General features: G+C 36.6%; 1 protein-coding gene across 1 annotated transcript; it reads left to right on the forward strand.

Annotated features, from left to right (window-relative positions):
• On the forward strand, nucleotides 1-25,770 carry LOC109101123 (RNA-binding motif, single-stranded-interacting protein 2-like). Its single transcript, XM_042713800.1, has 14 exons — nucleotides 1-164; nucleotides 9,910-10,076; nucleotides 16,432-16,490; nucleotides 17,625-17,716; nucleotides 22,344-22,501; nucleotides 22,590-22,669; nucleotides 22,757-22,866; nucleotides 22,970-23,016; nucleotides 23,123-23,216; nucleotides 23,442-23,492; nucleotides 23,569-23,679; nucleotides 24,794-24,874; nucleotides 24,969-25,056; nucleotides 25,285-25,770. The coding sequence occupies exons 1-13, from the start codon at nucleotides 18-20 to the stop codon at nucleotides 25,047-25,049; spliced, it is 1,278 nt and encodes a 425-aa protein (XP_042569734.1). The 5' UTR covers nucleotides 1-17; the 3' UTR covers nucleotides 25,050-25,056; nucleotides 25,285-25,770.
• The last annotated feature ends 1,047 nt before the right edge of the window (nucleotides 25,771-26,817 follow it).

The following is a 26,817-nucleotide window of genomic DNA, read 5'->3' on the forward strand; positions in this document are numbered from 1 at the left end:
CACAGACTCCAGGCTGAATGTCCCCGGTGACGTCAGCTGACTGTTTTGGCTGTACTAGGCGCTCCGGACACAGCGCTGCTGCTGCTGTAAAAATGCTGCTCTCTGTGCCGCCAAGGACAGGAATCAACCCATATAACGGCTATACCAGCAGAACCAGTAAAAAGGTAAAGCCCTCTTCATATGCGGTGGCGTCATCTGATCGGGCCGGCGGACAACGTTCATTTATGTCGCTTATCTCTGTTGTGTGTTTAATTGCTGTGTGAGCTGCAGTGTCCTTGAAAGTGGAACCGTGAAAATACTGAAGTGCATCATCGCGCGATCGTGCCGGTTAATCCACCGCTGTGGAGTGTGATATTAAAGTCAGCGTGTATTAAAAAGTGGGCATCTTAATGTAGATTCTCCTGGCTGAGAAGTCACAGACAGTACGGAACTTGCGGTCCGAAATGTTCACGGAGAGATAACGTTACTTATTTATGGGGACTCGATGCTCATGTATTCGTTGCAGTAAATCAACGTAGAGGACTATTCGCCTATTTGCGATTCTTGAGGAAAATTGCTTGATGGGGGAAAAAAGAAAATTAGTTTAACCAAGTTTTACGTTGAGTCAGTCGCCCCACCCCTATAAATCCCACTACTATGACGGGAAACATTTAGGTTTCGGATTGACTTTGCAGAGACAGAAATTCAATTAACCCGTCACAGGGTGCCTTTGAATTATGGGCTATTTGTTTTCAGAGAGACAAAGGTCAGAATGATATAAAATTTGCTTTTATAACATGCTAATGGCGCAGTTAATTTATAATAACGAACATTTAACCATAGCCTATGTTGGTTACATGCAGTGAATTAGGCCTATTCAGTATAGATAAACTAATATTATCATGTTTTTGTCTTTTAAATGACAGATATGGTACAAAATATGGTACTACTGATTTTAATGATTACGTTTCCAATAACAACCTACATTCGGAAATGATTTTTATTTAATTATTTATTTATTTTGTGATACAAATTAATCTTCTAGGTGTAAGATGCAATTAAAACTCTTTTTAAAAACCCTTAAAAATATATATATTATTAAAGCACTGTTGTTTTTCTGTTGAACCCACAGTATACAATGGCGTTACTACTATTCTTTTATCAGTCTCTTCCTGACATGACATTAATACTGTGCAGTGATTCTGTGCAAGCTAGTTCATTTATATATGCACTTCAATTTGTCAACCATATTTGTAACATGATGAATCAGGCGCGTTTTCTAGCAGGTTTATTCAAAGCACTCCATCTTTATCATCTGCAATCTTCAATGCCCTTACAAGGTCATCATCATAAATAAATAGGTCTATTAATTAACACTGAATGACAGTGCAAACCAAAGAAAGACTAACATGTCGATGCCTGATAACTTATAGAATAGATAAAGGGAAGCAGTTTCTGACACTGACATTGGGTATGATGGTCTATCTACTCATTGACAGATTCATAAGCATACACCCAATGATCTGATCCAGCTTGGCTCTCTAAATGTTATTTCAGCTTCACGCCCATGCTCAGGAAATAATCCAAAAACAACGCATAGATGCAAGCAGTTGTCAGACTGGGTCGCTGATTTCATCTTACCTTTCAGTTTATGAAGAAATAAGAGAAGACCACAGCTATTGAGATTCACAGTTACATGTTTAACCACATTCACTGACCTCATTGTTCTTTTGTTATTAGAGTTAACCGTTTATGCGATGTTTACAAAATCTACACTTTACTTATAAGTGTTGCTCTAGAAGCATTGAAATGTCTGATAGCAGAGCTGCCACCAGCCCAGCCGCTGAGCAGGCAGGTGTCCGAGCCCATGGTGCATCTTTTCTCAATAACTCGCACTGCGGGGTGAGTGCTGGGGGAGGAAGTGTAGGTAAAAGCGTGAAAGGAAGTAAGCTGTGTTGGGCAGGTGGGCATCATGTCCCTCGGCCATAAAGAGGACATGTTTATCACTGAAAGGTTGTATATTGCCATGGAATGGAGATATTATGCCATGTATCACCCCAGGGATGCCGGTGAAGATGGTAGACAGTGTTTTTGAAAGCAGTTTTTGGGCAGAATTAAATTCTGGGCATCTGTTTTTAATGAAAAACAAAAACAAAACTGGTGATGTCAGGTTGCAATTCACCTGCTGGAATTGGCTGGATGGAACGGCATTCAGTGTATTTGAGTAAGGGCTATTAGCCAAGGCGGCCTTATCTGTTGAGTAAGGATGGCTGTTGTTGCTGCCAATAGAAGCCCAAAAGGAGAATGACAAGTCCAGTTTGGACAAAAATTTCAGGTTTCTCTTGAAATATGTTGAATGAGTCCTGGCCATAGTGTATTCTGAATCTGAGGGAGTCCTCTATATCAATTTTTAGTTGTTGTAGCTATGTAAAAATGCAGAGGGATAATGTCAGGTGTGGGTAAAATTACTAAACAGTATTTCTGCAGTGTGGGCCAACAGGAAGATGAACCTACTAGTTGTGAGGCTAAAGGTCTGTTTATACCAAGAACAGAACAGGAAAGCTACCCAAAAGCACTCTGATTCGCATGCTTATATTGCAGGTCATTTTGACTCGTTACGATTTTTAAATTGTTTTGAAATACTGCTTAACCAACTATTTTATTTTTGACATTTTGGGACTTTTCCTCATTTAAGGTCATCAATGTGTCAGCAAAGTGTTGACACTCCAGTGCGTTATGGAGTGTGTACGTACATCATTTCTATTATGATTATTATGTTTGCAGGTCAGTTTGACCCTCATATTTCATCTTTAAAGGCAGCTGCACAGACCTGAAATAATTTTTTTTGATGTATTTTGTAATGTCAGTTTCTTTGCTTCTGAGGGTATTTATATTTACATTTATACATTTGTCAGACATTTTTATCCAAAGTGTACATTTTTATCAATTTATGCATGCTCAGTTTGCTGGAAAGTGCCACGCGCTGTTTGAGCTTCAGGAAAGCACACACTTCTTCTCTTTAAAATGACAAAATGGTTTTTAAAAATAGTTGCAATACTATTGTAACAGCGTTCATAGATCGGGAAGGAGGAGGCGGAAATCGGCGAACATTTAAGCATAAAATTTTAATAAACAAATGAACAAACACAAAACGAAAGTAAAAGCGGCAGCCCCTCATGGACGACTTCCACATAAAACAGCAAAACAACAACATAAACTGTCGTCACTCCTCCTTTTATCCTTCCGGAACTCTTCCGTAGGACTCAAGATGGCGCAGGTGTCGCTCATTATATCAGTTACCCTGACCCTGATTTTCAACCTAATACAAGAGTTATATCCAAGATAATAATTCAATGCAACTTCACATGCTTTAATGCAAGATACATATCTGATAATAATTTTTTTCTTCTTGATGTGAATAAGCCCTGCAGAAAATTGAAGTAATTGGAAACCCTATTCCACAGCCTGTGTGCCTATACGTTATCAGGGGACACTAATTTTTCCAGAATTTTTGGATTGTAAGAGTGTGCAGCAGCGACTGGTCTCTAATTTCCTCCTTAAGTGCCCCGAACTTAGATAGGCTTCCTAAGCCCTGCAGGTCTGCTAAGCACTGCTGCACTGACTCACCCAACTACTGTCAGCTCTGGCTGAATAAAATCCACTGGAGAATGACACTCTGTGGGGTGACAAAATGTTGCAAATCACTTTTCACATTATGAATATTTGAAGCTCATTACAGTCTACCAAATATTCTGTGACCTTTCAGGTAATGAAACACCCTTTTTATGCGAATCACTCCGTTTTGAATGTAAAGTTAAAAGCTTTGAGATGTGTCTTGAACTGCACAGTATAGTGAGGAACAATGAGAGCCTGCTATGGATGCAAAAAGACCTTCTTATGCTTCTTAGTATAACTCCACAAAAATCAAACAATATTTGAAATATTTGAATCACTCAGTAGTGCATGCATTAGATTCCTAGGGACAGGGTCTGTTTCTGTTGGTTCCGCTACAGAAATGTGTGTTCACATACGCACTTACTTCGAAAATCTCCTTCATGGGATGGATCACTGCTGAAAGACACCGTTTTGAAAACCAAGCAGTCTAGAAGGAGAGTCATTCCCCTCCTTCCAGCACTCTTGGCAGGGATGCAGATTACTCAGAGATAAATGACTTGGAATTCCTGGAATTCACATCTCAAACATTTTGCATGGACCCTGGGTTAGTGGCTGTGGCAAAGTTTTATTGTTTTTTCTTCTTTAATTTCTACTAAGTGATAGTTTGACTTTTTTGATTAGCCAAAAGATATACAGACAGAGAGGCTGAGAAAATGCCTGACAATATGAAATCCTGATTTGTGAGTGTAACTTGAAAAAGGTGGAGAACTGAACAACTGAGGGATTTTTTTTCTGCTGTTCCAGTCCCTCCTCTTCTTTAATCCAGTGAACTATGTTTGGGTGAAAATTACATATTTCACAAGAATCACCATATATGTGATTTAGAAATCAAAGCACTATTCATTTCTCTGGGGAAATAGGAGTGAACAACAAAAATCTGAATAAATTAAGTATATTTTACCTAATAATATTGTCTCAATATTGTCATGCAAAGATTTAATTTGTTTTTTGTAGTTACACTGTCATATTAAAAAAAAAAAAAAAATTGCATTATTATATTTTTAGGCCAACACATTTTTGAGTATTTCTATTCAAGATAATATGACTCTAAAATCTGACTCTAACATAAATCTAATCTAATCTATTTCTCAAACTACAGAGTAATTTGACTAACTACACATTAAAAAAAATCACAATTTTATTGCATTGTGACCTAGATATCCATATATGATATTGTATATTTTGTATATTATGTATTTTAAGAAATTGAAAACTTTTATATTTTTATCTTATTCATTAGATATCAAAATTATTAAATCAACAAAATATAAACAATGCTTTTTATAATATATATATAGATAGATAGATATATATATATATATTATATATATAGATAGATAGATAGATAGATATATATATGTATATATATATATATATATAGATAGATAGATAGATAGATAGATAGATATAGATAGATATATATTTTTTAAAATAACAACATTAAATATTTTTAAAAAAATCATATTCATATAATAGAAATATATTCTTAAAATATTCGTATTAAAAAATTAAAACCATCAAAATCCAGATTCTAATATAATTTCTCAAACCACAGTGTAATTTGACTAACTACACATTAAAATTAAAGAATCAAAATGATTGCATTTGGACCAAGACATCTATATATGATATTGTATTTTATTATATATATTATGTATTTTTAGAAATTACAAAATATATATAAAAACACCTTTTACTTTGTCTAATTCTTTACATGTCAAAATTATTAAACAAAAGTACAATCATTGGACTGCCATTGTACATATACCTCTCTGCCAACAGTAACCATATATACAATGCATGCAAGTTATTTTCACTTGCTATGGAATATTGCATTATGCCACAATATGTGTTGGTAGGTCATTAAATGTCCGTATTCCCCGGCAAAATCCAAAGCACGCATCACAATACTGTAACCTAGGTTGGAGCGGCAGACAGAAAATTTATTTCCATCCACAGTCACACCTGGTATCAGACCTTTAGAGCCAGATCCCCTGCTAACCCTTCAGAACTGCTTACTGCCTCCTGTGACCTCTATTTCTGCAAGCCTTCCCAAGAGTCTGCCCTAGTGGCACTGCAATGGAGTAATCAAGAAAGGTGCAAACCCCACCATACTCTCATTACCACACTGCGCATATATATGGAAATGAAGAGGAGGCCTTATTGACAATCCCACTGCAGTGCTGTCCTCAAGTGCAAATAAAGGAAGACTCTCGGGTTTCATTATAGTGCAACTGAGATGTTCAAGGGCAGGTTTGCTGGTATTGATTAGCTGTTGACAAGGATTTGTTCTGCATTCAGATACATTGAGCAGAATCTGAAGTAAACAGAGCAGTCGCAGCAGATGGAGCACGTGAGGATGGTCGCGATGCGTGAATCACTGTCAGTGCGGTTGTGGACTCTGAGGAATGTCTTCACCTAATATATCACATGCTTTGCATGAACAAGAATTAAAGCTGTAGGTTTAACAGATGTACTTGAATGGGATCTGTTTGTGTAGAGTCCATATGGGTCATGAGAAGTCATGAGGACAATACAAGGCATGCAAACTTAGTTAAACAGAACTAAAATGCATAGCTAACTTCTTCTCCCCAGAATGCAAGCATAAAATTACCCAATTACACATATTTTGTACACTGAAAAAAATGCTCTTTAAAGCTGAATTTTAAGCAGTCATTACTCCAGTCTTTAATATTATTCTCATTATTGATTTTGAAAACAATTGTGCTGCTTATTATACATTATAAACATGATTTATCAAAAATGCTAAAAAGCTAAATTACATAAAGTTTTAAAATGCACATATGCTTTTTAAAGTAACCAGATTTTTTTTGGTAAAGGAATAAAAAAATAAGGCTTGATTTGAACAATCTGTATTGATGTCATCAGGGGGTTTGTTATTTTTAGCATGCAGTGTTTGTGTGGCGGAGACTGGTGTTGTTAGGTGTGTGGCTCTGCTCAACCTTGAACAGCATTGCAGGGCAGATGGGCTTAGTGGGGGGCAGTGGTTCAGTCATCTGTTTTCCCATGCAGAAGCAGAGCTAGTCGAGTAGAGCAGTCCTAATGAGACAGAGTGCTTTCTGACTGCACCCAGCACATGAGAGAGATAAGCGCTCAATGCTAACAAGCTCAGATCTCAATAAGAGGAGAGCAAAAGACATAAGTCCTATATATGAAATAACGTTTGGGCAGGCACTTCTGGTTGTGCCCCTCTTCCCATTTTCCAACAATCTCAGCCAAACCAGTGAACTTGTGGCATGTATTAAACTGGCCCATTGTTCCCTGTCTGAGATTTGATTTCACAGGCTTGACTAATGAAATACTTTATCCTTGCCTGCCCCTCTGACTGATGAGGAGTTAATTAGAAAACTAACAGAACCTCTCAGGAGAGGGAAAGCCCCAGGCTTTGGACACAACAACAACACAGAGGCATTTTCTGTTTCAGAATCTGCTTGTTTTTGTAAACCAAATCACATTTTTAAAGGGACAGTTCAACCAAAACTGAGAATTCTGTTATTATTTACACACACATTGTTTTTAACCAGTATGTGTAAAGGATAGTATGTCCAAATTCACAGTAGTAGCATTTACTTCACTGTCAAGATATGCAGAATTGCGTTCATAATCGTAGATGATATAATCACGCGATAATGAAATCAAAGAAATCGTTCTGCGATTATGAAAGCTGTTTGCGTAGCTTCTCAGTGAACCACGGCTCTGTGTAGTAAATGTTGTTCCATCTGAAAGCACGTGAAAATACCACATAAACATGTTTTTACTCACTTCATAACGTCAGTCGAGTGTTTGAAGTAAATCCTTCCGTGGCTTCTTACACAGAATAAGGCACTCAACATATTTCATAGTATTCTAAGCAGTGATAATGGCTATGTCGATTAGCATTGAATTATTATATACTTTATCATTATAAAAATTATAAGACGAACTCAGATAAACCATATATTGTCATAGTCGTGATTATTGGTCAAGTTGAATCAGTGAAAGCAGTTAAATCTTCTGTTTATTCAGCAACCGCTATAGAGATTTCCTGATTTCTTCTGCAGGGTGTATTTGGAGTTTCAGCGTGAGAGCGCCCTCTGGACTTCGGACGGAGATTTACTGCTGATTACAGAACCATGCTTCACTGAAAGATATGCATGACAGTCGCAGCTTCTGCCTAATCGTGGTTTATCGCCTTTGCGATTTAAGTTCGATTAATCATGCAGCCCTATAAAACAGTAGGCAAAAAGTACCCAGATGACCTACTACTTCCAGCAAAGTGTGCATCAGATGGACACTTTACTGTCCCATGACGCTACAGGACAAGAAAGAGTTAATGGCAGTGAATTGACACAACTAAAGTTGGTAGGTCACATGATAATGACAACATGAGTAAAAATGTTACAAAGTAACATTATTTATTCAGAAGAATTATGTGATTTTGGACACAGACGGTTACTTTCAATGAACTGAATGAACCAGTTTGTGAATCAGACTGATCTGATTCTAGGGCTGTGACGGTGGCAGATTTTTACCACCGTGGTGGTAATGGGCAGTTACGCCGTGTTGATATATATACAACTGCTGCTTCTGTCACTTTTTCTATTCACAAGAAGTGCATCCATTCAGTTGCAGAATTACTGAGAACGGGAGACGTTTCAGACGCGCACTCCACTTCACTTCAGTGCCAGGCGTGAGTCAAACGAGTGGGGAAAGGAAGGCTACTGTGCTCACAGCGCATACTCTTCAATTGCACGCACAAAGGCGCCGCCGCTCGCTGTAGCCTGTATTCTTTCATATCAAAGCGCAAATTAACCTACGTGTATGCAATGTTGTGGTAAGTTAAGTCATGAAGTTACCAAAAAGGAGATTAAAGCTGACTTAAAAAAAATATATTTTATATGAGTCACATTTAAGAACATGTCTCTTAAATGGTTTTTAAAACTGTCCTGGAGCAGCCCAGCACTGTCTCAGTCATCTAATACACACACAATTTAACTTGTCAGCTCGTGTTTATTTTAGCACTTCATCAATGAATACGCAGCCTGCAAAACACTAAAATAAATATAAAAGAAATAAATGCAGTTAAACGAGAAAGTAGTCTAAATAAGAAAGTTAAATACACCCTGTTCACCAGACGCGAGTGACGCAGCGTGACAAAATACTTTAAAACTCATTATAATCAGTGATGCTACATTGGATGCAGCACGACCCGACATGACAAATCCCCGACAGTAAACTGCCTCGTCCTCTTTATGAGGTACTGACACAGATTTCAAATGTCCTGTGTAGACACTAGACAGACTCAACCTGTTGCGATGCGGCGGTGTCCAGTCCGGTGTAGACACGGTTCCACCACCAAGCAAGCGCCGCATTAACTCTTAGTCTGTACTCGCTCTCTTTGAAATAGGAATTGTTCCCACATTTCTTGTTAACATATTTCATTTATCGCTGTCTCGTTTGCATTTGGCCAGTTTGGAGAAAGCCTCTTCAAACCTGACCAGCCACGCGTCTGCGATCACTGGAACTTGTACAAACGCGGATGGGTTACATGAATAGAGATGGCTCCAGATTGGCAGTTTGGTTTCCCAACAAGGTTCATCGCCCAACACAAAATTAATTTGCTGAATGCATAAACTGTATTTTCCCACGCTCAAACTTGCAAATCTAAAGGAAACGCTGTGTATGGCATTTGAGGTAATTTGTGAATTACCATAGTCTAAATAAAACAATAGTTTGCAACTATTACTGTTATCACACTTGTATACAAAACTTATTAGACAACCGACACGGCGACGTCACAGCCATATCTGATTCTACAGTTCAACTCACTGATTCAATAAACCAGTCAACATGACTTCTGAGTTCACTGGAGGGGAATTAACAGAGAATAATGTATTACATTTAGTTCAGTTTTTCACACAAAGCTTTTGTGTGGCATCAAGAAGACTTTTTTGTCACTTTGAACTGTGAATCTCCATTTGTTCCATGGAAAACAACAGCTTATGAGTTTTAAATAACATCAGGGTGAATAATAATTACAGAATTTTAATTTCTGAGTCAACTAATTTTTTCAGGTTAAGTATGTGTGGAAATATGCCTGTTATTATAGCATCATTTCAATATTTCAGTGTTTTCACTAATGGTCAGCACAATAACTTCTAATGCAAAAATCACAGGGGAATTTTAAAGGAAAGCCCATTGGAATTTTAATCTAATAGCTTTGTATTGTATCTTGTCTTATCTCTGTTTTCACAGCAGGCGTATGCATCCTCCACCCAGCAGATGGCACTGCCCAGTCCCAACACCACTACCAGCAGTAATGGAAGCAACAGTGGTGGGGACCAGCTGAGCAAAACCAACCTGTACATCCGTGGTCTCCATCCAGGAACCACAGACCAAGACCTAGTCAAGCTCTGTCAACCGTAAGTGTCCTTTAACAATCCCTGTTTCGTGTGGAAATTAATTTAGGATTAGAAATGGTGGAGGCAAGTAAGGTCAGGTTCATAATCAGTAGTGGGTGAGGAACTCAGGATGTATAATAAGACCAGAAAATGCATTAAAAAACAGAAGGTGTGTGTGGGAGAGGAAATCTTAGAATTTGAGCGTCCTGATTTGACCCTTTAAGAGGAGGTTAGAAAATGCACTGCTGGCAGATCATTCGCATTCATTTCAACATGAAGTGTTTTTGAATAAGCCAACACAGCATCTTGATCTAGTAGACGTTGTGTAAATCACATATTTCTATTCATGAAATGTTTTTGATATTTTATAACTTTTTGGTGCAACGCCTGCTCATTCTTCATCTTGGTATTGGTTCTCAACCCATGTTTTTTTGTAGGTACATAGGGAATTCATCTTTTGAAATAAATCTCATATTACTTTGTCACCATAAGATCTGTGCTTTCATGTTAGAAGACGTTTTGGTGGAATGTAATGACATAAATTCAACTCCTTTTTGTTAACCAACTGCAATGTTTCCAACAGCTAGGCATGATGGTTCCCCCTTCTTTGTCTCTTTCTCTGCCTGCACCTCACTTCCTTTTTGGGGTTGATAAAAGTATGTTAGGGTTGTTAAAAGTGTTTGACGAGAGACTTTGGCTTCAGTTTCTCCCACCTAGATGTCCCACAAAAAAAAAAAAGCTGCATTGAAACTGCAATTTGGACCTTCAACCCGTTGGCCACCATTTAAGTCCATTACATGGAGAAAAATCCTGGAATGTTTTCCTCAAAAACCTTAATACAAATACAACAAAATACATAAAGACCAACAACTTAGAAAACAATCAAGAAATCAAAATACCAGAAAATAACTAAATCACAAAGTGAACTACTGAACTGCAATTTAAGAAATGTTTTTAAAAAAATTTTAAAAATAATTTTGGTAATTGAAAAAAAGCTAAAATGAAATGTAAAAAATAGATGAAATACTTCAGTAAACTTGAATTAAATTTAGAAATGTTACCTTGGCAACTAAGTTGAAGTACTAAAATTAATAAAACTAAAACTGATATAAAAAATTAATTTGAGCTAAATAGAATAAAAAACAAACTAATAAAAATGACAAAGTGCTTAATTTCTAAAGCTTAAACTAAAATTAAAATGAAAATATAAAAATAAAAGCTAATTCAAAATATGAAAATTCTATAATATTAAATAAATAATACTAAAAGAACACTAATTGCAAATCTAAACGTATTAGCTTATTATGAGACAATTCCGTCTTTCTTTCTTTTTTATATATATATTTATATTATATTCCCAAAGCAAACGTGAACATCTTAACATTTTAATGACCAGTTTGATGTACGTTAATTTGGCCAATAAAAATATGATGTATTTTCTTAAGCTTTCTAGAAGTATATATTTATTTACATTTTAGGATAAACTACTCATATATTTAAGAAGGTGAACAGATTTGAGAAGTATAGTACTGGAGACCGAGGCCCTCTCTGGAAGAAACGGCTGAGATGAGGCTGCCCAGCCCTACAGGAAACTCTGAGCCCAGGGGGAAAGAGAAAGACAAACAAGGGCAACAGCTGGGAGGGAGAGGAGACGAAAAGTTGCTGGTGATGGGGGTGGGGAGAAGCTGTGAGAGAGAAAGAGAGATTTGGGGGAGTGTGAGAAAGAGAGATAAGAGCTAGTCAAATATATCAGGTGTTTCTTAGCAAAGAAGCTGCTAGCGGAGAGGATGTTTGGTCAAGTAATGTTTTACAAAGTGAATGCTGTGGATATCATGAGAAAGAACAGTGATAAAACAATAGCTACATTTATATTTCTGATATATTTAAGCATTATCACAAGCAAGAGTGCTGTTGTTCCGAATATCAGCACGGTTGCGAGAATTATATTTTTTCAATATACAAGAAATGAAAACCGAGTAACTTAAATTTTAAACAATATTGCCAGTTACTTTGTTCGTTTTTAACCTGCCAAATAGTGAAAATAGTTCCAAATGGAACCAAAGCAAAATATATGTGGCTCTGATCAACACACATTAGTGCCGTTCCTATTAAGTATTTCTGACCAAATCAGTTGAGTGAATGATTTGTTGACTCGCTTATAAAAATAGTCACTTGTTTGGTTCCTGAATGAATCATTGTTTTGAATGGTTCATTGTGTTTTGTTGCTGAATGAATCAGAGTCACTGAAGCATTATAGAAGTAAAGCCTTTCCTTGACACTAATTTTAGTGCTAACTGCCCCACCAATGCTAAAACAAGGTCAGTAGTTTCTTTTTTTCTACACTAATCTCTGCAGCCCATCTCATAGTGCTTGCTTGGCCATGACTCTTGGTTGGATCTCACACATGACTAACTGTCCCTCCATCCCTGGGCTGTACTGATAGTGACATCAGGGGAAAACAAAACTAAATGCAAATAATAAAATGCAATTAACCGTACAGTCATGCATATTTAGGATGGCAAAATACTGTAAATAGGCTTTTGGCTGGTGTGCACAAAATTGGCACTGACAGTGAAAACACTCATCAGAGAAGTTCTAAAACTATTGTAGTCAGCTCTTTTAGCCCTCCAAAACCAAAATGGCCAAATATTTTAGTTTGAAATTATTTCATCACTAATAATCAAATTGACTATTCCATATATGTCTTGTTGATCATTATACATATTGTCGGGCCTAAGATGTTCATGGTATTATGTTTAAATTCCATGTGTGTTTTTAAGAATTTTATTTTAACATTTGTACAGTAAACTATTCTGGCAGTGCATTGGGTATTCACATACATCCATTCATTCTAAAAAAAAAAATAAAATAAAACAAAACATTCACATTACATTCGATTTGATGATAGAAGATGTACTGTGAAATTCAAACCTATTAAAAACATGTCAATGATTTCAGCTGAAACCAGTGATTGTTATTTGTTTGCTGTTTTGGTGCATCACTCATCAAATTGTTTATTCCATCTGTGTCATTTTCATAATTTTACATATTGTTGGGCCTAGAGGTTCATGGTATTATGTATTAATATATCATGCATTTTTAAGAATTTTTGTGTTGCGTTTGTACAATAAACAATTTTGTCACTACACTGGGTTGCCATGTCAAGTCAAGTCAAGTCAAGTCTGCTTTATTGTCAATTCTTCCACATGTACAGTACATACATACAGAGAATCGAAATTGCGTTACTCTCAGACCCCCGGTGCATACAGATAACACTAACAGTAGAGCCTAAAAATCTAGATCAAATATAAAATATAAGATAAAAACTATACAATAAGGGAACGTAAAAAAGACATAATAGAAAAAATAAAATAAAAATAAGGTTAAATAAAAGCAGCGCAAGGCACATGGCAGATAGAGTGCAAACCAGTGAACAAACAGTGCAGATAAAAAGATTTTTAGTGCATAAAAAAATAGCTTATTCAGTCTGATTAAAAGTGACAAAGTGACAAAGGGCTCAGAGCAGTTATTTAATTAAAACTGACTGATGAGGAGGTAGAATGATGTCAGATCCATGGTGAATGAGGTAGTGAGCAGACCACTGCTGCACAAAGTGACTGGTGCATGACATTCGTATGTTAGAGGGAGGGGGGGTTCATAGCTTCAGTGGTGCCTGAGGCAGAAGAGGGACGGGGGGGTAAGTTCGGGGAGCGAGATTCAGCGAGTTCAGCTTCCTGACAGCCTGATGGATGAAGCTGTCCTTCAGTCTGCTGGTCCTGGCCTGGAGACTTCGCAGTCTCCTCCCTCCCTGATGGCAGCAGACTGAAAGAAGCTGTGTGACGGGTGAGTGGGATCACCTGCAATGCAGAGGGCTTTTCGAGTGAGACGGGTTTCATAAATGTCCTGGAGGGAGGGGAGAGAGACACCAATGATCTTCTCAGTTGCTCTCACTATGCGTTGCAGAGTCTTCGGCAGGACGCGTTTGCAGGCGCCATACCATGATGCAGCTGGTCAGAATGCTCTCGATGGTGCCTCTGTAGAAGGTGTACATGATGGGGGGTGGGTTGGCTCTCCTCAGTTTGCGGAGGAAGTATTCACGCTGCTGTGATTTCTTGGCCAGTGCTGCAGTGTTGTCGGTCCAGGAGAGGTCCTCTGTGATGTGCACACCCAGGAACTTGGTGCTGCTCACCCTCTCCACAGTCCGCACCGTTGATGGTCAGAGGAACATTGCTGAGTGTGCGCTCTCCTGAAGTCCACAACAATCTCCTTCGTCTTCTCCACGTTCAGAGAGAGATTGTTGTCACTGCAACCACCCGGCCAGGCGGCTCACCTCGCTCCTGTAGTTTGTCTCATCTCTGTTGCAATGAGACCCACCACAGTCGTGTCATCCGCAAACTTAAATGAAGAGGTTTGAGTTGTGTGACGGTGTGCAGTCGTGGGTCAGCAGAGTGACAGGAGGGGGCTCAGCACACATCCTTGGGGGGCCCCAGTGTTCAGTGTGATGGTGCTGGATGTGTTGCTGCCCGCGACACGTACTGCCTGAGTCTTCCAGTCAGAAAGTCCAACAGCCAGTTGCACAGCGAAGTGTTGAGCCCCAGCTCGACCAGTTTGTGAATGAGCTGTTTGAGGGATGATTGTGTTGAATGCTGAACTGAAGTCTATGAACAGCATTCTGACGTATGAGTCTTTTTCCTCTAGATGTGTGAGTGCTGAGTGGAGGGTAGTTGAGATGGCATCATCGGTCGACCGGTTGGACCGATATGCAAAAACTGGAATGGGTCCAGGGGGGAGGGCAGACTTGATGTGGTGCATGACTAGCCGTTCGAAGCACTTCATGAGGATGGGAGTAAGTGCAACAGGACGGTAGTCATTGAAGCATGATGGAGATGGCTTCTTCGGGGACTGGAATGATGGTGGTAGCTTTGAAGCATGTGGGAACAACAGCTTGACTAAGTGAGATGTTGAAAATGTCTGTGAAGACATCAGTGAGTTCTGCTGCACAGTCTCTCAGTACACGCCCAGGAATGTTGTCAGGACCCGGAGCTTTGCGTGCATTGATCCTGCTGAAGGATCTCCTCACGCTGTCCGGGGGTCAGCATCATCACCTGGTCACTGGGAGGGAGGTGGAGTCTTCTGTGCAGTGGAGCTGTTTTGGTGCCTCAAAGCGAGCGCGAGCGAACAAGGTGTTCAGCTCGTTCAGCAGAGAGATGTTGGCTGTCACAGGTCCGCTGTCGGGGCTTGTAGTCCGTAATGGTCTGTATCCCCTGCACAGGCTTAGTGTCTGTCTCTGCTGTCGCTGAATTGATGGGCTATCCTCCTGGAGTACTGTCTCTTAGCCTCCTCTGATGCCGCGGGATAGGTTGGCCCCTGGCTGTTCTCAGGCCCCCCTCGTCTCCAGCTCTGAAGGCAGCGTTCCGCGACATAAGGAATACACACACTTACCCCTGTCATCCACGGCTTCTGGTTGGCCCGGACAGCCATGTGTGCTGTTATAATTTTTTTAAGAAAACATATGGTAGACACACATTTAATGATTAAAGAAGTCTTGTGAAAATCAAACCTTTTAAAAGCATGTGTCAAAACACCTGTGTTTTGTTCCTTCTATGTCCTGCATGAACGAACCTTTCATTCAAATGATAAATAAAAAACTAAAACTACTCTTGTAGTTTTCCCATAATTCTTTCATCTATATGACAATTACATTATATACATTTATGTTCAGTGCGCAGGCAGTAGGACCCAGATGAAGAGTCCAGTGGAGGGCATTGTAGGTTGATTGTTGTGGATCTTAGCCAGAGCTGTGCAGGGCAGACAAGGAGAACTCTCAGGTTACACAGCAAGCACATGCCTGGAGAGAGAACACCTCCCCCTCCCCCCTTCCCATCCCTTCAAACACCCACAAGCCTCTAGTAATCCACAGATGTGTACACAAACCTACAGCTATATACCTGTATCATGCTGCGCAAATGCCTTTTTCCAAGATATGCAAAGCAGCATGAACATGGTATGGAATCCATTATTCAAAGAGCATTACCATTTGATCAGGGCTTTTCCACCACTCTGGCACCCTCATGAAAATTTAATGCAAATGATTTCTGAATATGGGTGCTCATTAAGCAGCAAGAATGGAGTGGTGCTGGTGCCCTGCATTTATGGGTTTTGTACTCCTGCTGCTCACCTGTTTCTGTCTTAGATTACTTTGGCTCTTCTAAACTGCATTTGACCTTATAAAATATCCGAAACACATCAGCAAGTCTTATGATTTTGGATGTATTTATTATTATTATTATTATTAAGCTGTTAAAAAGCTGTTTAAGGTGTTTATCCATTCACCTAAACCAACTGTTTCTTTTTGTTCTTGTTTTGTATTGCACAGCTATGGAAAAATAGTGTCTACTAAGGCCATTCTTGACAAGACCACCAACAAATGTAAAGGTAAGATGTACTGTATAATTTCATCTTTAAAGGAATAGTTCACCCAAAAATGAAAGAACTCTCTCATGTTGTTACAATCCTGCATGACTTTCGTTCACAAAAAGAGAAACTTTGAATAATGAGCTGGTCTGTTACTTAACATGAAAGCCGTCAAGCTCCAAAAATGACCAAAAAAAACAAAAACCTATTGTATCATAAAAGTATTCTATATGACTTCTGCCCTATATTCCAAGTCCTTTGAAAAATATTTTTGTAAGACAAGAAGACTGAAATTTAATCAACACTTAAAAATCTTGCTTGAAAGCTGTGGTCACCATTCACGTTCATTGTAGGAAAAAGAGCAGCTTGGATATTCTTCTAAACATCTCCTTTTTGAAATTATTTTAAAATTATTCTTTTATTATTACTTTGTTGGAGATTGTAATATTGTTTTAATGACAATTATTCATAAACAAAAAAAATTGAACTTTTCAATAAAACATTTATCCAGTACTTTATTTTTTATATTAAATATTAATTCTATAAGTATTAATTCAATTCATTTTTTTTTAGTTTTACCTATTTTATTTCATATTAATATTATTTTATATCAATATTTATTTTAAAACATAATAAAATCATTACCAAATGAAAAATCCTAATAAAATGATTTTCCAATCAAAATTCACATTACTGCAATGGCCATTTTTGTATATAGAAGAATATCTTGGACTTTCTTCTAAACATATCCTTTTGCATTCCACGAAAGAAAAAGTCATACACGTTTTGAAAGACATTTTGAATGAACTGTTCCTTTTAACTTGTGATAAATATACTTTCATCTATTTTATCTCTATAGCAATTGTGTGCTGATGTAACAGGAATAAGATTGGTAACCCTACATATGTCAAGAGGACCAATGCTATTACATTTGTGTGTGTATGTGTGTGTAAGAGAGAGAGAGAGAGAGAGTATATAGTTAACTTGGTCTGATAGCTCTTTTCTCATGTGGGACAGAGAGATTACCAGTGTGAGCTAAGGTGCAGAGGAGTGATAGGGAACATTAATGGCTTAACAACTAAACTCTAAACAGTGATCACTGATCCTGTGTGTGTGTGTGTGTGTGTGTGTGTGTGTGTGTGTGTGTGTGTTCAGGCTATGGCTTTGTGGATTTCGACAGCCCGGCCTCTGCACAGAAAGCGGTGACGGCACTAAAGGCCAGTGGAGTTCAGGCTCAGATGGCAAAGGTAAGAGACAGTGGAACTAAACACCCTGTTTCTTAACTGCTCTTACTTGCTGTAAACCTTGTATGGCACTTTGAAATGGCTTCAAACGAATTCCAAACACAAGCATCACTATTATTACTATGGCTCACACTTAAGTTTGGGATTTGAACAAACCCCTAACCCAAAGTATTCAACTTTGGCGTAAATTTCACCCAGCGGGGTTTATGCTATGGACATGAATAATGCTTCAAATCATGCAAACTGATGAGGAAATATATGCTATTACTTTCCATAAAAGACTTAAGAATTCCGGCTGATAAGAGGATAACATTTCCGAAGAAATCCATGAATTTAGACAGAAGGAGGAAACTGGGCCTTATCTAGGGACTACAATATAAAATAAACTTAGGCTAGTGAGCAACCACCCAGAACATTTGCAACCATAATTTAAGAAACATGTATTCCACAACAAATATTAAGAAGCAACTGCTTTCAGTATTTATAATAAGAAGAAATAATACATTTTTCAGGATTTTTTTTATTATTGTAAAGTTCAAAAGAACAGTATGTATTTGAAATTCAAATGTTTTGTATCATTATAAAGTTTTTTTTTTGTAAATGCAGAAAAATCACTTTAGTGTAGGACGGCATGATTTCCACACTTGACCACACTTGGCCTGTCTGTGGGTGTTAAGCCATGAAAATGGAGCTGGTGTCCCCATTAGGCTCATGCAGGTCTGCCATTGAGAGCAGTTCAAAATAAGTGCCTGAGGATTATTTGTCCTGTTTCTGCTCCTACATGGTGCTCCAGCTCTACAAAGAGGTTGTGTGTTCTTTCTCTCACCCATGGCTGAGTCACTGTCTGAGCAGCTTGGCTGGTAGTGCTGCACGCCCTCCATACGGGACCGTGGCCCTGCAGGCCAGCTTAATGAATTTTATTATTTAGTTATTGTAGAACAACTGAATCTCAAGAAAAAATGCCCAGATCATATTTCGCAGCAAATAAATAACAAAGACAAAATTTTATTTTTCATTAATTATTATTTTGACATCACATTATATTTATTTATATTTTATATATTTCTATCATTTCAGTGACAACAAATTGATTTTTATATTTGATTTAATTTTAATATTATGAAAATTATCATTACTGAAATGCAATTATAGTAACAAAACACATATATAATATAATTATCGTTTTAAAAATACAGTGTATATATATAATTATTTAAAAAAATTGAAGAAAAAAATATATATTAGATTTTTTAAAATGATAAATGTCACTAGCTTCTTTAAAGTTTTTTATTTAAAACATCATACATTAAAGGGACTACAAAAATGAGCATGTTACTTTATATATTAATTTCTTTCCATTACAGTAATAACATTTATTTTTTTTATTGTAATAAGAAATGAGGGAGGGTGTGCTTAATTGTGCTAAAAAAAAAAAAATTATGCAGCAAAAAAAACGAGTTTCCTTACCAAATATATATATATTTTTTCTATTTCTATTCCCTTTCATTTTTGGGTAAAATGTGACCTGAACATATTCTTGAAAGGTTCACCTATTAAATCTGTAGATCAGTGTGAAAGGGCAACCTCTTCACACAAGAACATCACCAAGAACCCGTCTTAATTACAGCCGTTTTAGAGTCTTTTAGTGACCTGACCTATTTAAGAGTCTGTTGAGACAATGGCCGTGGATTTTCCTCCTCCCATTCACTCTGTGGAAAATTGCACCTTCTCACAGCACGATTAGATCAGTACAAAAATCACCTTCATCGCAGGTCACTGCAATTATACATTAATTATTCATGGTGGTGAGATGAACTGGTAATGCATTTACAGCTCACATTTTAATCTCATCTGCACACCAAAGCAATGAATATGCAAATCAGCAGCGGGTGAATTGGAGGTTTCAGCTATCAGCTATCTTTACTGTCTTTCTGATTTGTTTAGACAATAACACACAACTCTTGCTTCAATGATAATAAACTAAATTAATTTGAGCCGCATAATATGATTAAGGGGTTTTGAGATCCTAAGATAAAACCTCCAGCTCATGCAGGAAGTGGGTAATCTGTAGAAGACATGCAAGCACATGTTTTGTGTATGTGTTAATTTGAGGTTAGAAAGGTGTCAGTTTGTACTGTATGCATATTTGCTGTCATGCCTGCAGCTTCAAATGAAGCTAATTAGGTGTTTATATGGTAATGAGCTGACTCAGTACTGGCCTTGAAAACGGTCATTTTGACACTTTTTACTAAAAAACGTGTTGATGTCTAAAACTCCTGCATAATTATGCAAAGGTAAGAGATAAATATGGCAACAAAAAAAAACAAAAAAGAAACAAAAAAAGTTTTTATTTACACTGGTGGCCAAAAGTTGGAAATAATTTAAGAGTTCTTAATGTTTTGAAAGAAGTCTCTCATGCTCACCAAGGCTGCATTTATTTGATCAAAAATTACGTAAAATCAGTAATATTTTAAAATATTATTACGATTTAAAGTAACTATTTTCTATTTTAATATATTAGAGGATACACTACCATTGAAAAGTTTGGGGTAAGTATGATTAAAAAATAAATATATAATGATGTTTAGATGCATGAAATTGTTCATATTCACTGAAGAATCTGGAAAAAAACTGTATCACACAGTTTTTAATATTGATAATAATAAGAACCAAATCAGCATAATCACAGGCATAAATTACATTTTAAAATATATTGAAATAGAAAATAGTTATTTTAAAATCATAATAAATCAATCATAATCAAAATGTATCAAAATAAAAAAACCTTTTTTTTTTCTTTTTTTTATACAAGCTCCATATTTCATAGTTGAACTCATGCAGGATTTGGCAGAAGCTGAACCGGTCTTATCTCTCCAATCTCAAACAAGTGCATCAATGCACAAGGCTGCTGGCTCAGCAGTTTGTCCTACCTGTAAACTTCTGAACTCCTTCACAGTCTTCCTTTTGATTTCCAATATATTTGGAAATATAGGTGGAATGTATCATTACAAGAATATTAAGGTCATTCCCAACTTAATATCTGCATGTAGGATTTGTCATATGTGGCATTTAGGGGTGTCCCCATCTAAGGATTTTCATAGTCAAATCTGAATTTTTGAATCTTGCTGATAGTCGACTGATAGTCGAATCATATGTTTGAGCGCGAGGCAAAATACATTACCAAGAGTCAGACATTCAATAGTCATAATTACTGAGGTTAACAAACAGGGAAAATGTGTAACGGACACCTCGCAGATACAAACGGGGTAAATAATATTTTATGTTTTCATTAAAAGATAGTTAACATTAAACGATAGCGAAACCCTAAGAATTCACAACATTTTTTTTTTTTACAATAGTGCTCTCATTATAACGTAATGTATATGACAGTAGCTATTAATGTTCTGCATTTTTTTTTTGAGCTGTACATGCTGAAGATGACCAGTTAGACACATTTGATAGCAGGTTTTTAATCAATGGGATTCAACTCATCATTTATCTCATATAGAATACGCTTAGTTATTTATACAACATAATGTTAATATTCCGACTTCTGCAAAAAGGGCCCGAATTCACATGAACGTATCTGCGTGGCTCTGAATGAACTCCTTTTGTGGACACATTCTTCACGCAACAACATGCAGAAACACGGCAACTAAACTCTAAAAATTCACAGCGTTTTATTATAATAGTGTACTCATTATAATTGTTATGTATATGACAGTCCCAGTCATAGTTATTAATATTCTGCATTGTTGTTTGTCCTGTTCGGGGTCACCCCTAGTGGCATTATGACGATTATCACAAAACCCGGGAAGAGACATGGAAAGGACGTGACATAACTCTTCATAAAGCGTTCAGTGTTTTATGGTGCTTTGCTTTATGCCTGACAAGGCCCTAACTTCACCAACCCATAATCCTAACCTTATTGAGCATATAAGGCTGATCAGTCCTTCAGGAGCAAACCAGGGCACCTTGCAGATATCCACCTACAGGAATTATGTTTGTGACACATAACCAGTCTCTCCACCTAAAACAAAACATTTTTACCATTCATGTTTGACCATTCCACTTATCCGCGTCTTATATAAATGCAGCAAAAGTTAAAAGTTTTCCATCTTACATGCTAGATGTTGCATATGATGGCTTTGTGTATAAAACATGTTGAAATTTAAGAAATTATTCAAAGTAAAGAATTCATAATTATTAAAAATAATCTTTTAAATAAAAACATTATATTAACTTAGTCATGTCCATGTATTTTAGTATTATTAGAAGTACAGTATTTATACATATTTTGAATCTTTTTTTTAATCTATGTGATAGATAAAAAAAATCTGTTATCTAGTTTTTACATTTCAATGCGATTTTGTTATTATATATAACTTCATATAACATAACTTTACATTAATAATTTTAAATAGTTTTAACTTAAAATTTATTTGCCAAGGCAACACTTTGCATTTTCGTTACGTTTTTAATAAAATAATTAGATTTAGATTTTAATTTCTGCTTTTATTTCAATTACCGAAAATTACTTTTAATAGTTGTAGTTTACAATATTTCTTAGAGATGATTTCCTATTCAATCTTTAGCACATTTCTTTCTCTCTTCTTGATTACCTCTACAGCAACAAGAACAGGACCCCACCAATCTGTACATCTCTAATCTGCCTCTGTCTATGGACGAGCAGGAGTTAGAAAGCATGCTCAAGCCCTTCAGCCAGGTCATCTCCACGCGCATCTTACGTGATGCAAACGGCACCAGCCGCGGAGTTGGTTTCGCCAGGTGCGTCTGACAAGCTCTCATACCTGTCACATGACATTATCCTCATTAATATTCCATTAATAATGCATTTGCAATTACTCTATATTAGGATGGAATCGACTGAAAAATGTGAGGCTATCATTCAACATTTCAATGGCAAATACATCAAGACTCCTCCCGGAGTAGCAGGTACTACATTTGGGTTGTTTTTCATATTGAGTTTTATACTGACAAGATGCTTATGACAGGTTAATAATGAGAGCTATGTTTTCATTGTGCCTACAGAACCCTTGCTATGTAAATTTGCGGATGGGGGACAGAAGAAACGTCAGAATCAGGGGAAATATCACCAGAATGGGCGGCAGTGGCCGAGAGAGGGCGAGACTGTGAGAAAGCTGATTTTCTGTTCTTTTTTCCACATAGATTTTAATCATTCTGTGGTCCAAGTGTGAATTCAACTGTCTCTCTCTCATTCTCACACACATGCAGGGCGGGATGACGCTAACATATGACCCTACTCCTGCTTTACAAAATGGGTGGGTGCGGAAATTATTGCTCAATAAATGTTGTAATTTGTGCTTTTAATTATGACTGCATGGTAACAGCTTTCTTTAAAAAAAATGTGTTTGTCGCCCCCTGCAGGTTTTACTCGCCTTCCTACAGCATTGCTCCTAACAGAATTATTGCTCAGAGTTCCATCTCTCCCTACATGCACTCACCTGTATCTACCTACCAGGTATGGAGAAGCCATTTGTTTTGCAAGAGCCGTATTACAGTTCACAGCTCTATATTTCAAGTCTTTTGAAGATCTACAATCATTATATATGAGGCATTTGAGTTGTTGTTTACAGAAAAGTCTTCACATACTCCCTAGCTTATTAGGTCTAAATTGTTATAGATCTGAATTATACAGAATAATGACCCAAATCTAAGATTAAAATGTGTCTCCTTTTAATATCAGGTACACAATCCCTCCTGGATACATCACCAGTCATACCTCATGCACCCCACAGTAAGTTGCAGTTAAACTGCTGCTCTATATCCTAAAGCACCTCTGCCTGTCTAACTTTCTTCTCTTCTGGGCGCAGGGTACCGTCCTCACGCCCACAGTGGACCACACCATGACCATTCAGCCCACTGCCATAATAGGGCCTCTCACACAACAGCTCAGCCATCTAACCCTGGGCAGCACAGGCACGGTACGTCCCCCACAGATGCCCACAGAGAATTCATTACAAATGTCTTGAGAAAAAAAAAAGAAAAAAAAAATGTATATTGGTCTAATTTTTTATGACTGGCAGTAAATTAGTTTATATTTTTATTTTCTTCTTGTCTTTTCAATAAAGTTTTGGTTTTTTTATTGTTTTTCTAGTTTCATATTATTTAATTTTTATTTTAGTTGCAGTATTTCAGGGCTACCAGAGTTAATATGCTAACTAGTATCATAAAAAATATTGCCAATTATATTTTTGCATTTTTAGGTGGTCTTGGTGTCATGAAAATGTATTTTAGTTTAGTTTCAGTTATTAATATATGTGTTAGTTTTAGGGCTACACGATATAACAATATAAAACCGATATTGCAAAATATGCAGCACACATATAAACGTTTGACAGATTAAGATTTGAAAAATAAATTTATACAGACAAATTAAAGTATTGTAATTTTACAGTGTACTATAAAAATATTTTTATTACTTTTATTAAATATTCAATAGTACAATAGTATTATTGCAATATGTTTTAAAATATTTTAAATAATAATCACAATAAAAATAATTTTATAGATTTTTAAAAAATAATTTATGGTCATATTGATTGGGTCAAAAACATTGGTAATGGGGCCTATAAAATTCCAGCGAAGTGAGAATTTTTTCTCTCACTATATTCACTATATTAAATTCATTAAGCTTTTCAAGTTTTCCCCAAATTATTCAGCCCTAAAAGGATGATTCACACTCAAAAAAATCTAAGTCTCAAATTAAAAATGAATTTTTCAGCTTTTAAATTATTTTTTTACAAAATATATTTTCTCATAGTGCAGTATATCACAGAAAAACAAAAAATACAATTATTATCCAAGTCTTTATAGAATGATTAATTCCAAAATATATTTTCTCATAACGCAATAATACACAAACAAAAAAACAATAAGATCAACAACTTAAAACACTCATCTAATTACTACAATCTGTACTAAATAAGAATTCTACACAACCATATGCACAAGAAGTTCATCCGCTTAAAATATTCCTCTAATGTGTACTATCTGTGTATATCACACATTTGTCAATGTGTGTCCATCTGTCCTCAGTATATGCCTGCAAACGCAGCTATGCAAGGGACCTACATACCACAATACGCCCAAGTGCCTCCTTCAAGTGTTACAGCTGAGGTATGAAATCCCTGCGTGCTGAATTATTACAAGTGTTTCAGAGCCTGATTCACTGTGATGTATTGTCAGTAATGTTGACCTCATGCCACTGCAGGAAAATAGCGTCCAACAGCAGCAGGTTGCCATAGAGACACCCACAGACCACACAACATACTCCTACCAGCATGGCAAGTGAAGAGGAGGTGGGCTACTTCCTGTTGCTTTGCAAATGTTGTGGTCTGTAATGGAAAGAGAGTGAAAACAATGGTTATCCACAATAAAAAAAATTCATGATGTTGTATTGGCATATCTACTGTATCCAAGAAATTATAAAATCAGTTCTTCTGAACTACATGGATGAGTAACTCAAGTTGTTTACGTTTTTGTAAGCTTCTTGTCTGACTCTAATATCTTTCTTCCTCTTATTTTAGTACATTCATATGAGTGATGGAGGACTTTGGATAACTGAACCACCTCTCGACATAAAAACATATGGACATTGCGAAAAGGAACAGAGAAGCGTGTCTCTTTCCAATGAAAAAAAGCAGACTTTTTTTTTTTTCTTGGAGAAGACCAACCGATAATGAAAGTAAGTGAAAGACTTGGATGGAGAAAGCTATGACTGCAAGATGTCATAAAAGTTCACAGAAAGTGAAGTAAGCTTTTTTTTAACACAAAGACTCACATACATACATGCACACACACTCCCAACACACTTTGAGAAATATTTTTCTGCAACTTTATTTTCTAAAATGTTCTGCAAAGCCAGAATGAAACAACTACGTTACAACACAATGTGTCATTTTAATTTGATTTAATGTTTTTGTAAAATTCTTCAAAGATTTTGTTGACTGCTTTTGAACTGTCTGCTGCAAAAGGAGGAATTTTGTACATAAAAAACCTGTTTTTGCAAAGTTCTTGCTGCATTTTTCTTGAATATTGATTTAAGGAAATCCTGAGGAACCTGCTGAAACCAGCATCAAAGTCGTTTTGATAGAGCTACAGAAAAATGTGCTGTATCGAAGAGCGTTGTAAATGCACTCATTGTTTCGAGCAAGGTTGTGTCTAGCAAGGTAAGACTGAATTCTGAAACCAAGACCTCATATCCCCTCACAAAAAAATGTCCTTTTCCCTTCCAAAATGCTGCTTTATCTTGTAAGTTAGGTTTAAATGTTGAAATTTATTTTTGTATTTGAAGATAATTTTTTTAAAGAAAATTTCAAACAGAAGCTATTTGGATGATAAAACTTTTTTATGGCTTTGTTTTCATGTCAATAGTTCTGTCTTGCCTCTTCATGCATATGGGTTATGTCTTTTCTTTTTTTCTGCATTGTAAGGAGTGCTCCTCCAATGTTGTAATGTAGGCCTGTAAATTAATTTTTCTTGCCTTGGTGAACCTTAATAGTGAGGAGTGTGTTTTTTTGGGATGTGTCCCCTGAGATATAAAAATGCCAATATAATGAAAACCAAGAGAGTTCTTCCCTTATTAGTGGAACACTCCAGTTTCTTTCCTTCCTTCTGAGGTACAAGATTGAGTCTGGAACAGTGATTATTTGTGTTGTGCTCTGTGCATGAATATAAATCCAAGATGCTGAATTATACATTTAAATTCGCTGAACAGCACAATCGATTCAGTTATGTATGAAATCAAATATAATACTGTAAATCTAAATATATTAGGTTAAAGACTGATTATATGGTCTCAATCAAAAATAGGACTTAGTAGGCATAAAATATTTACATTTCACATATTCACACATTTGAGTTAAGCTTTTCAAGAAATATATGAACCCAATATATTTGAATCAGTCTATACAGTATTGTTTACAATTTTACCAGAAATAATTTAGTAAGTAAAGAAAACCAATGAAATATACACAAATGACTTTTTTGTCATGGAATATTCTTTCCAATTTCGTTTCTAAAACAAATTTAAGACAACATGAGCTTAAGAGACAAGACTC

The sequence above is a fragment of the Cyprinus carpio genome, chromosome A23, assembly GCF_018340385.1.
Source record: "Cyprinus carpio isolate SPL01 chromosome A23, ASM1834038v1, whole genome shotgun sequence".
In the NCBI taxonomy this organism is placed as follows: Eukaryota; Metazoa; Chordata; class Actinopteri; order Cypriniformes; family Cyprinidae; genus Cyprinus; species Cyprinus carpio.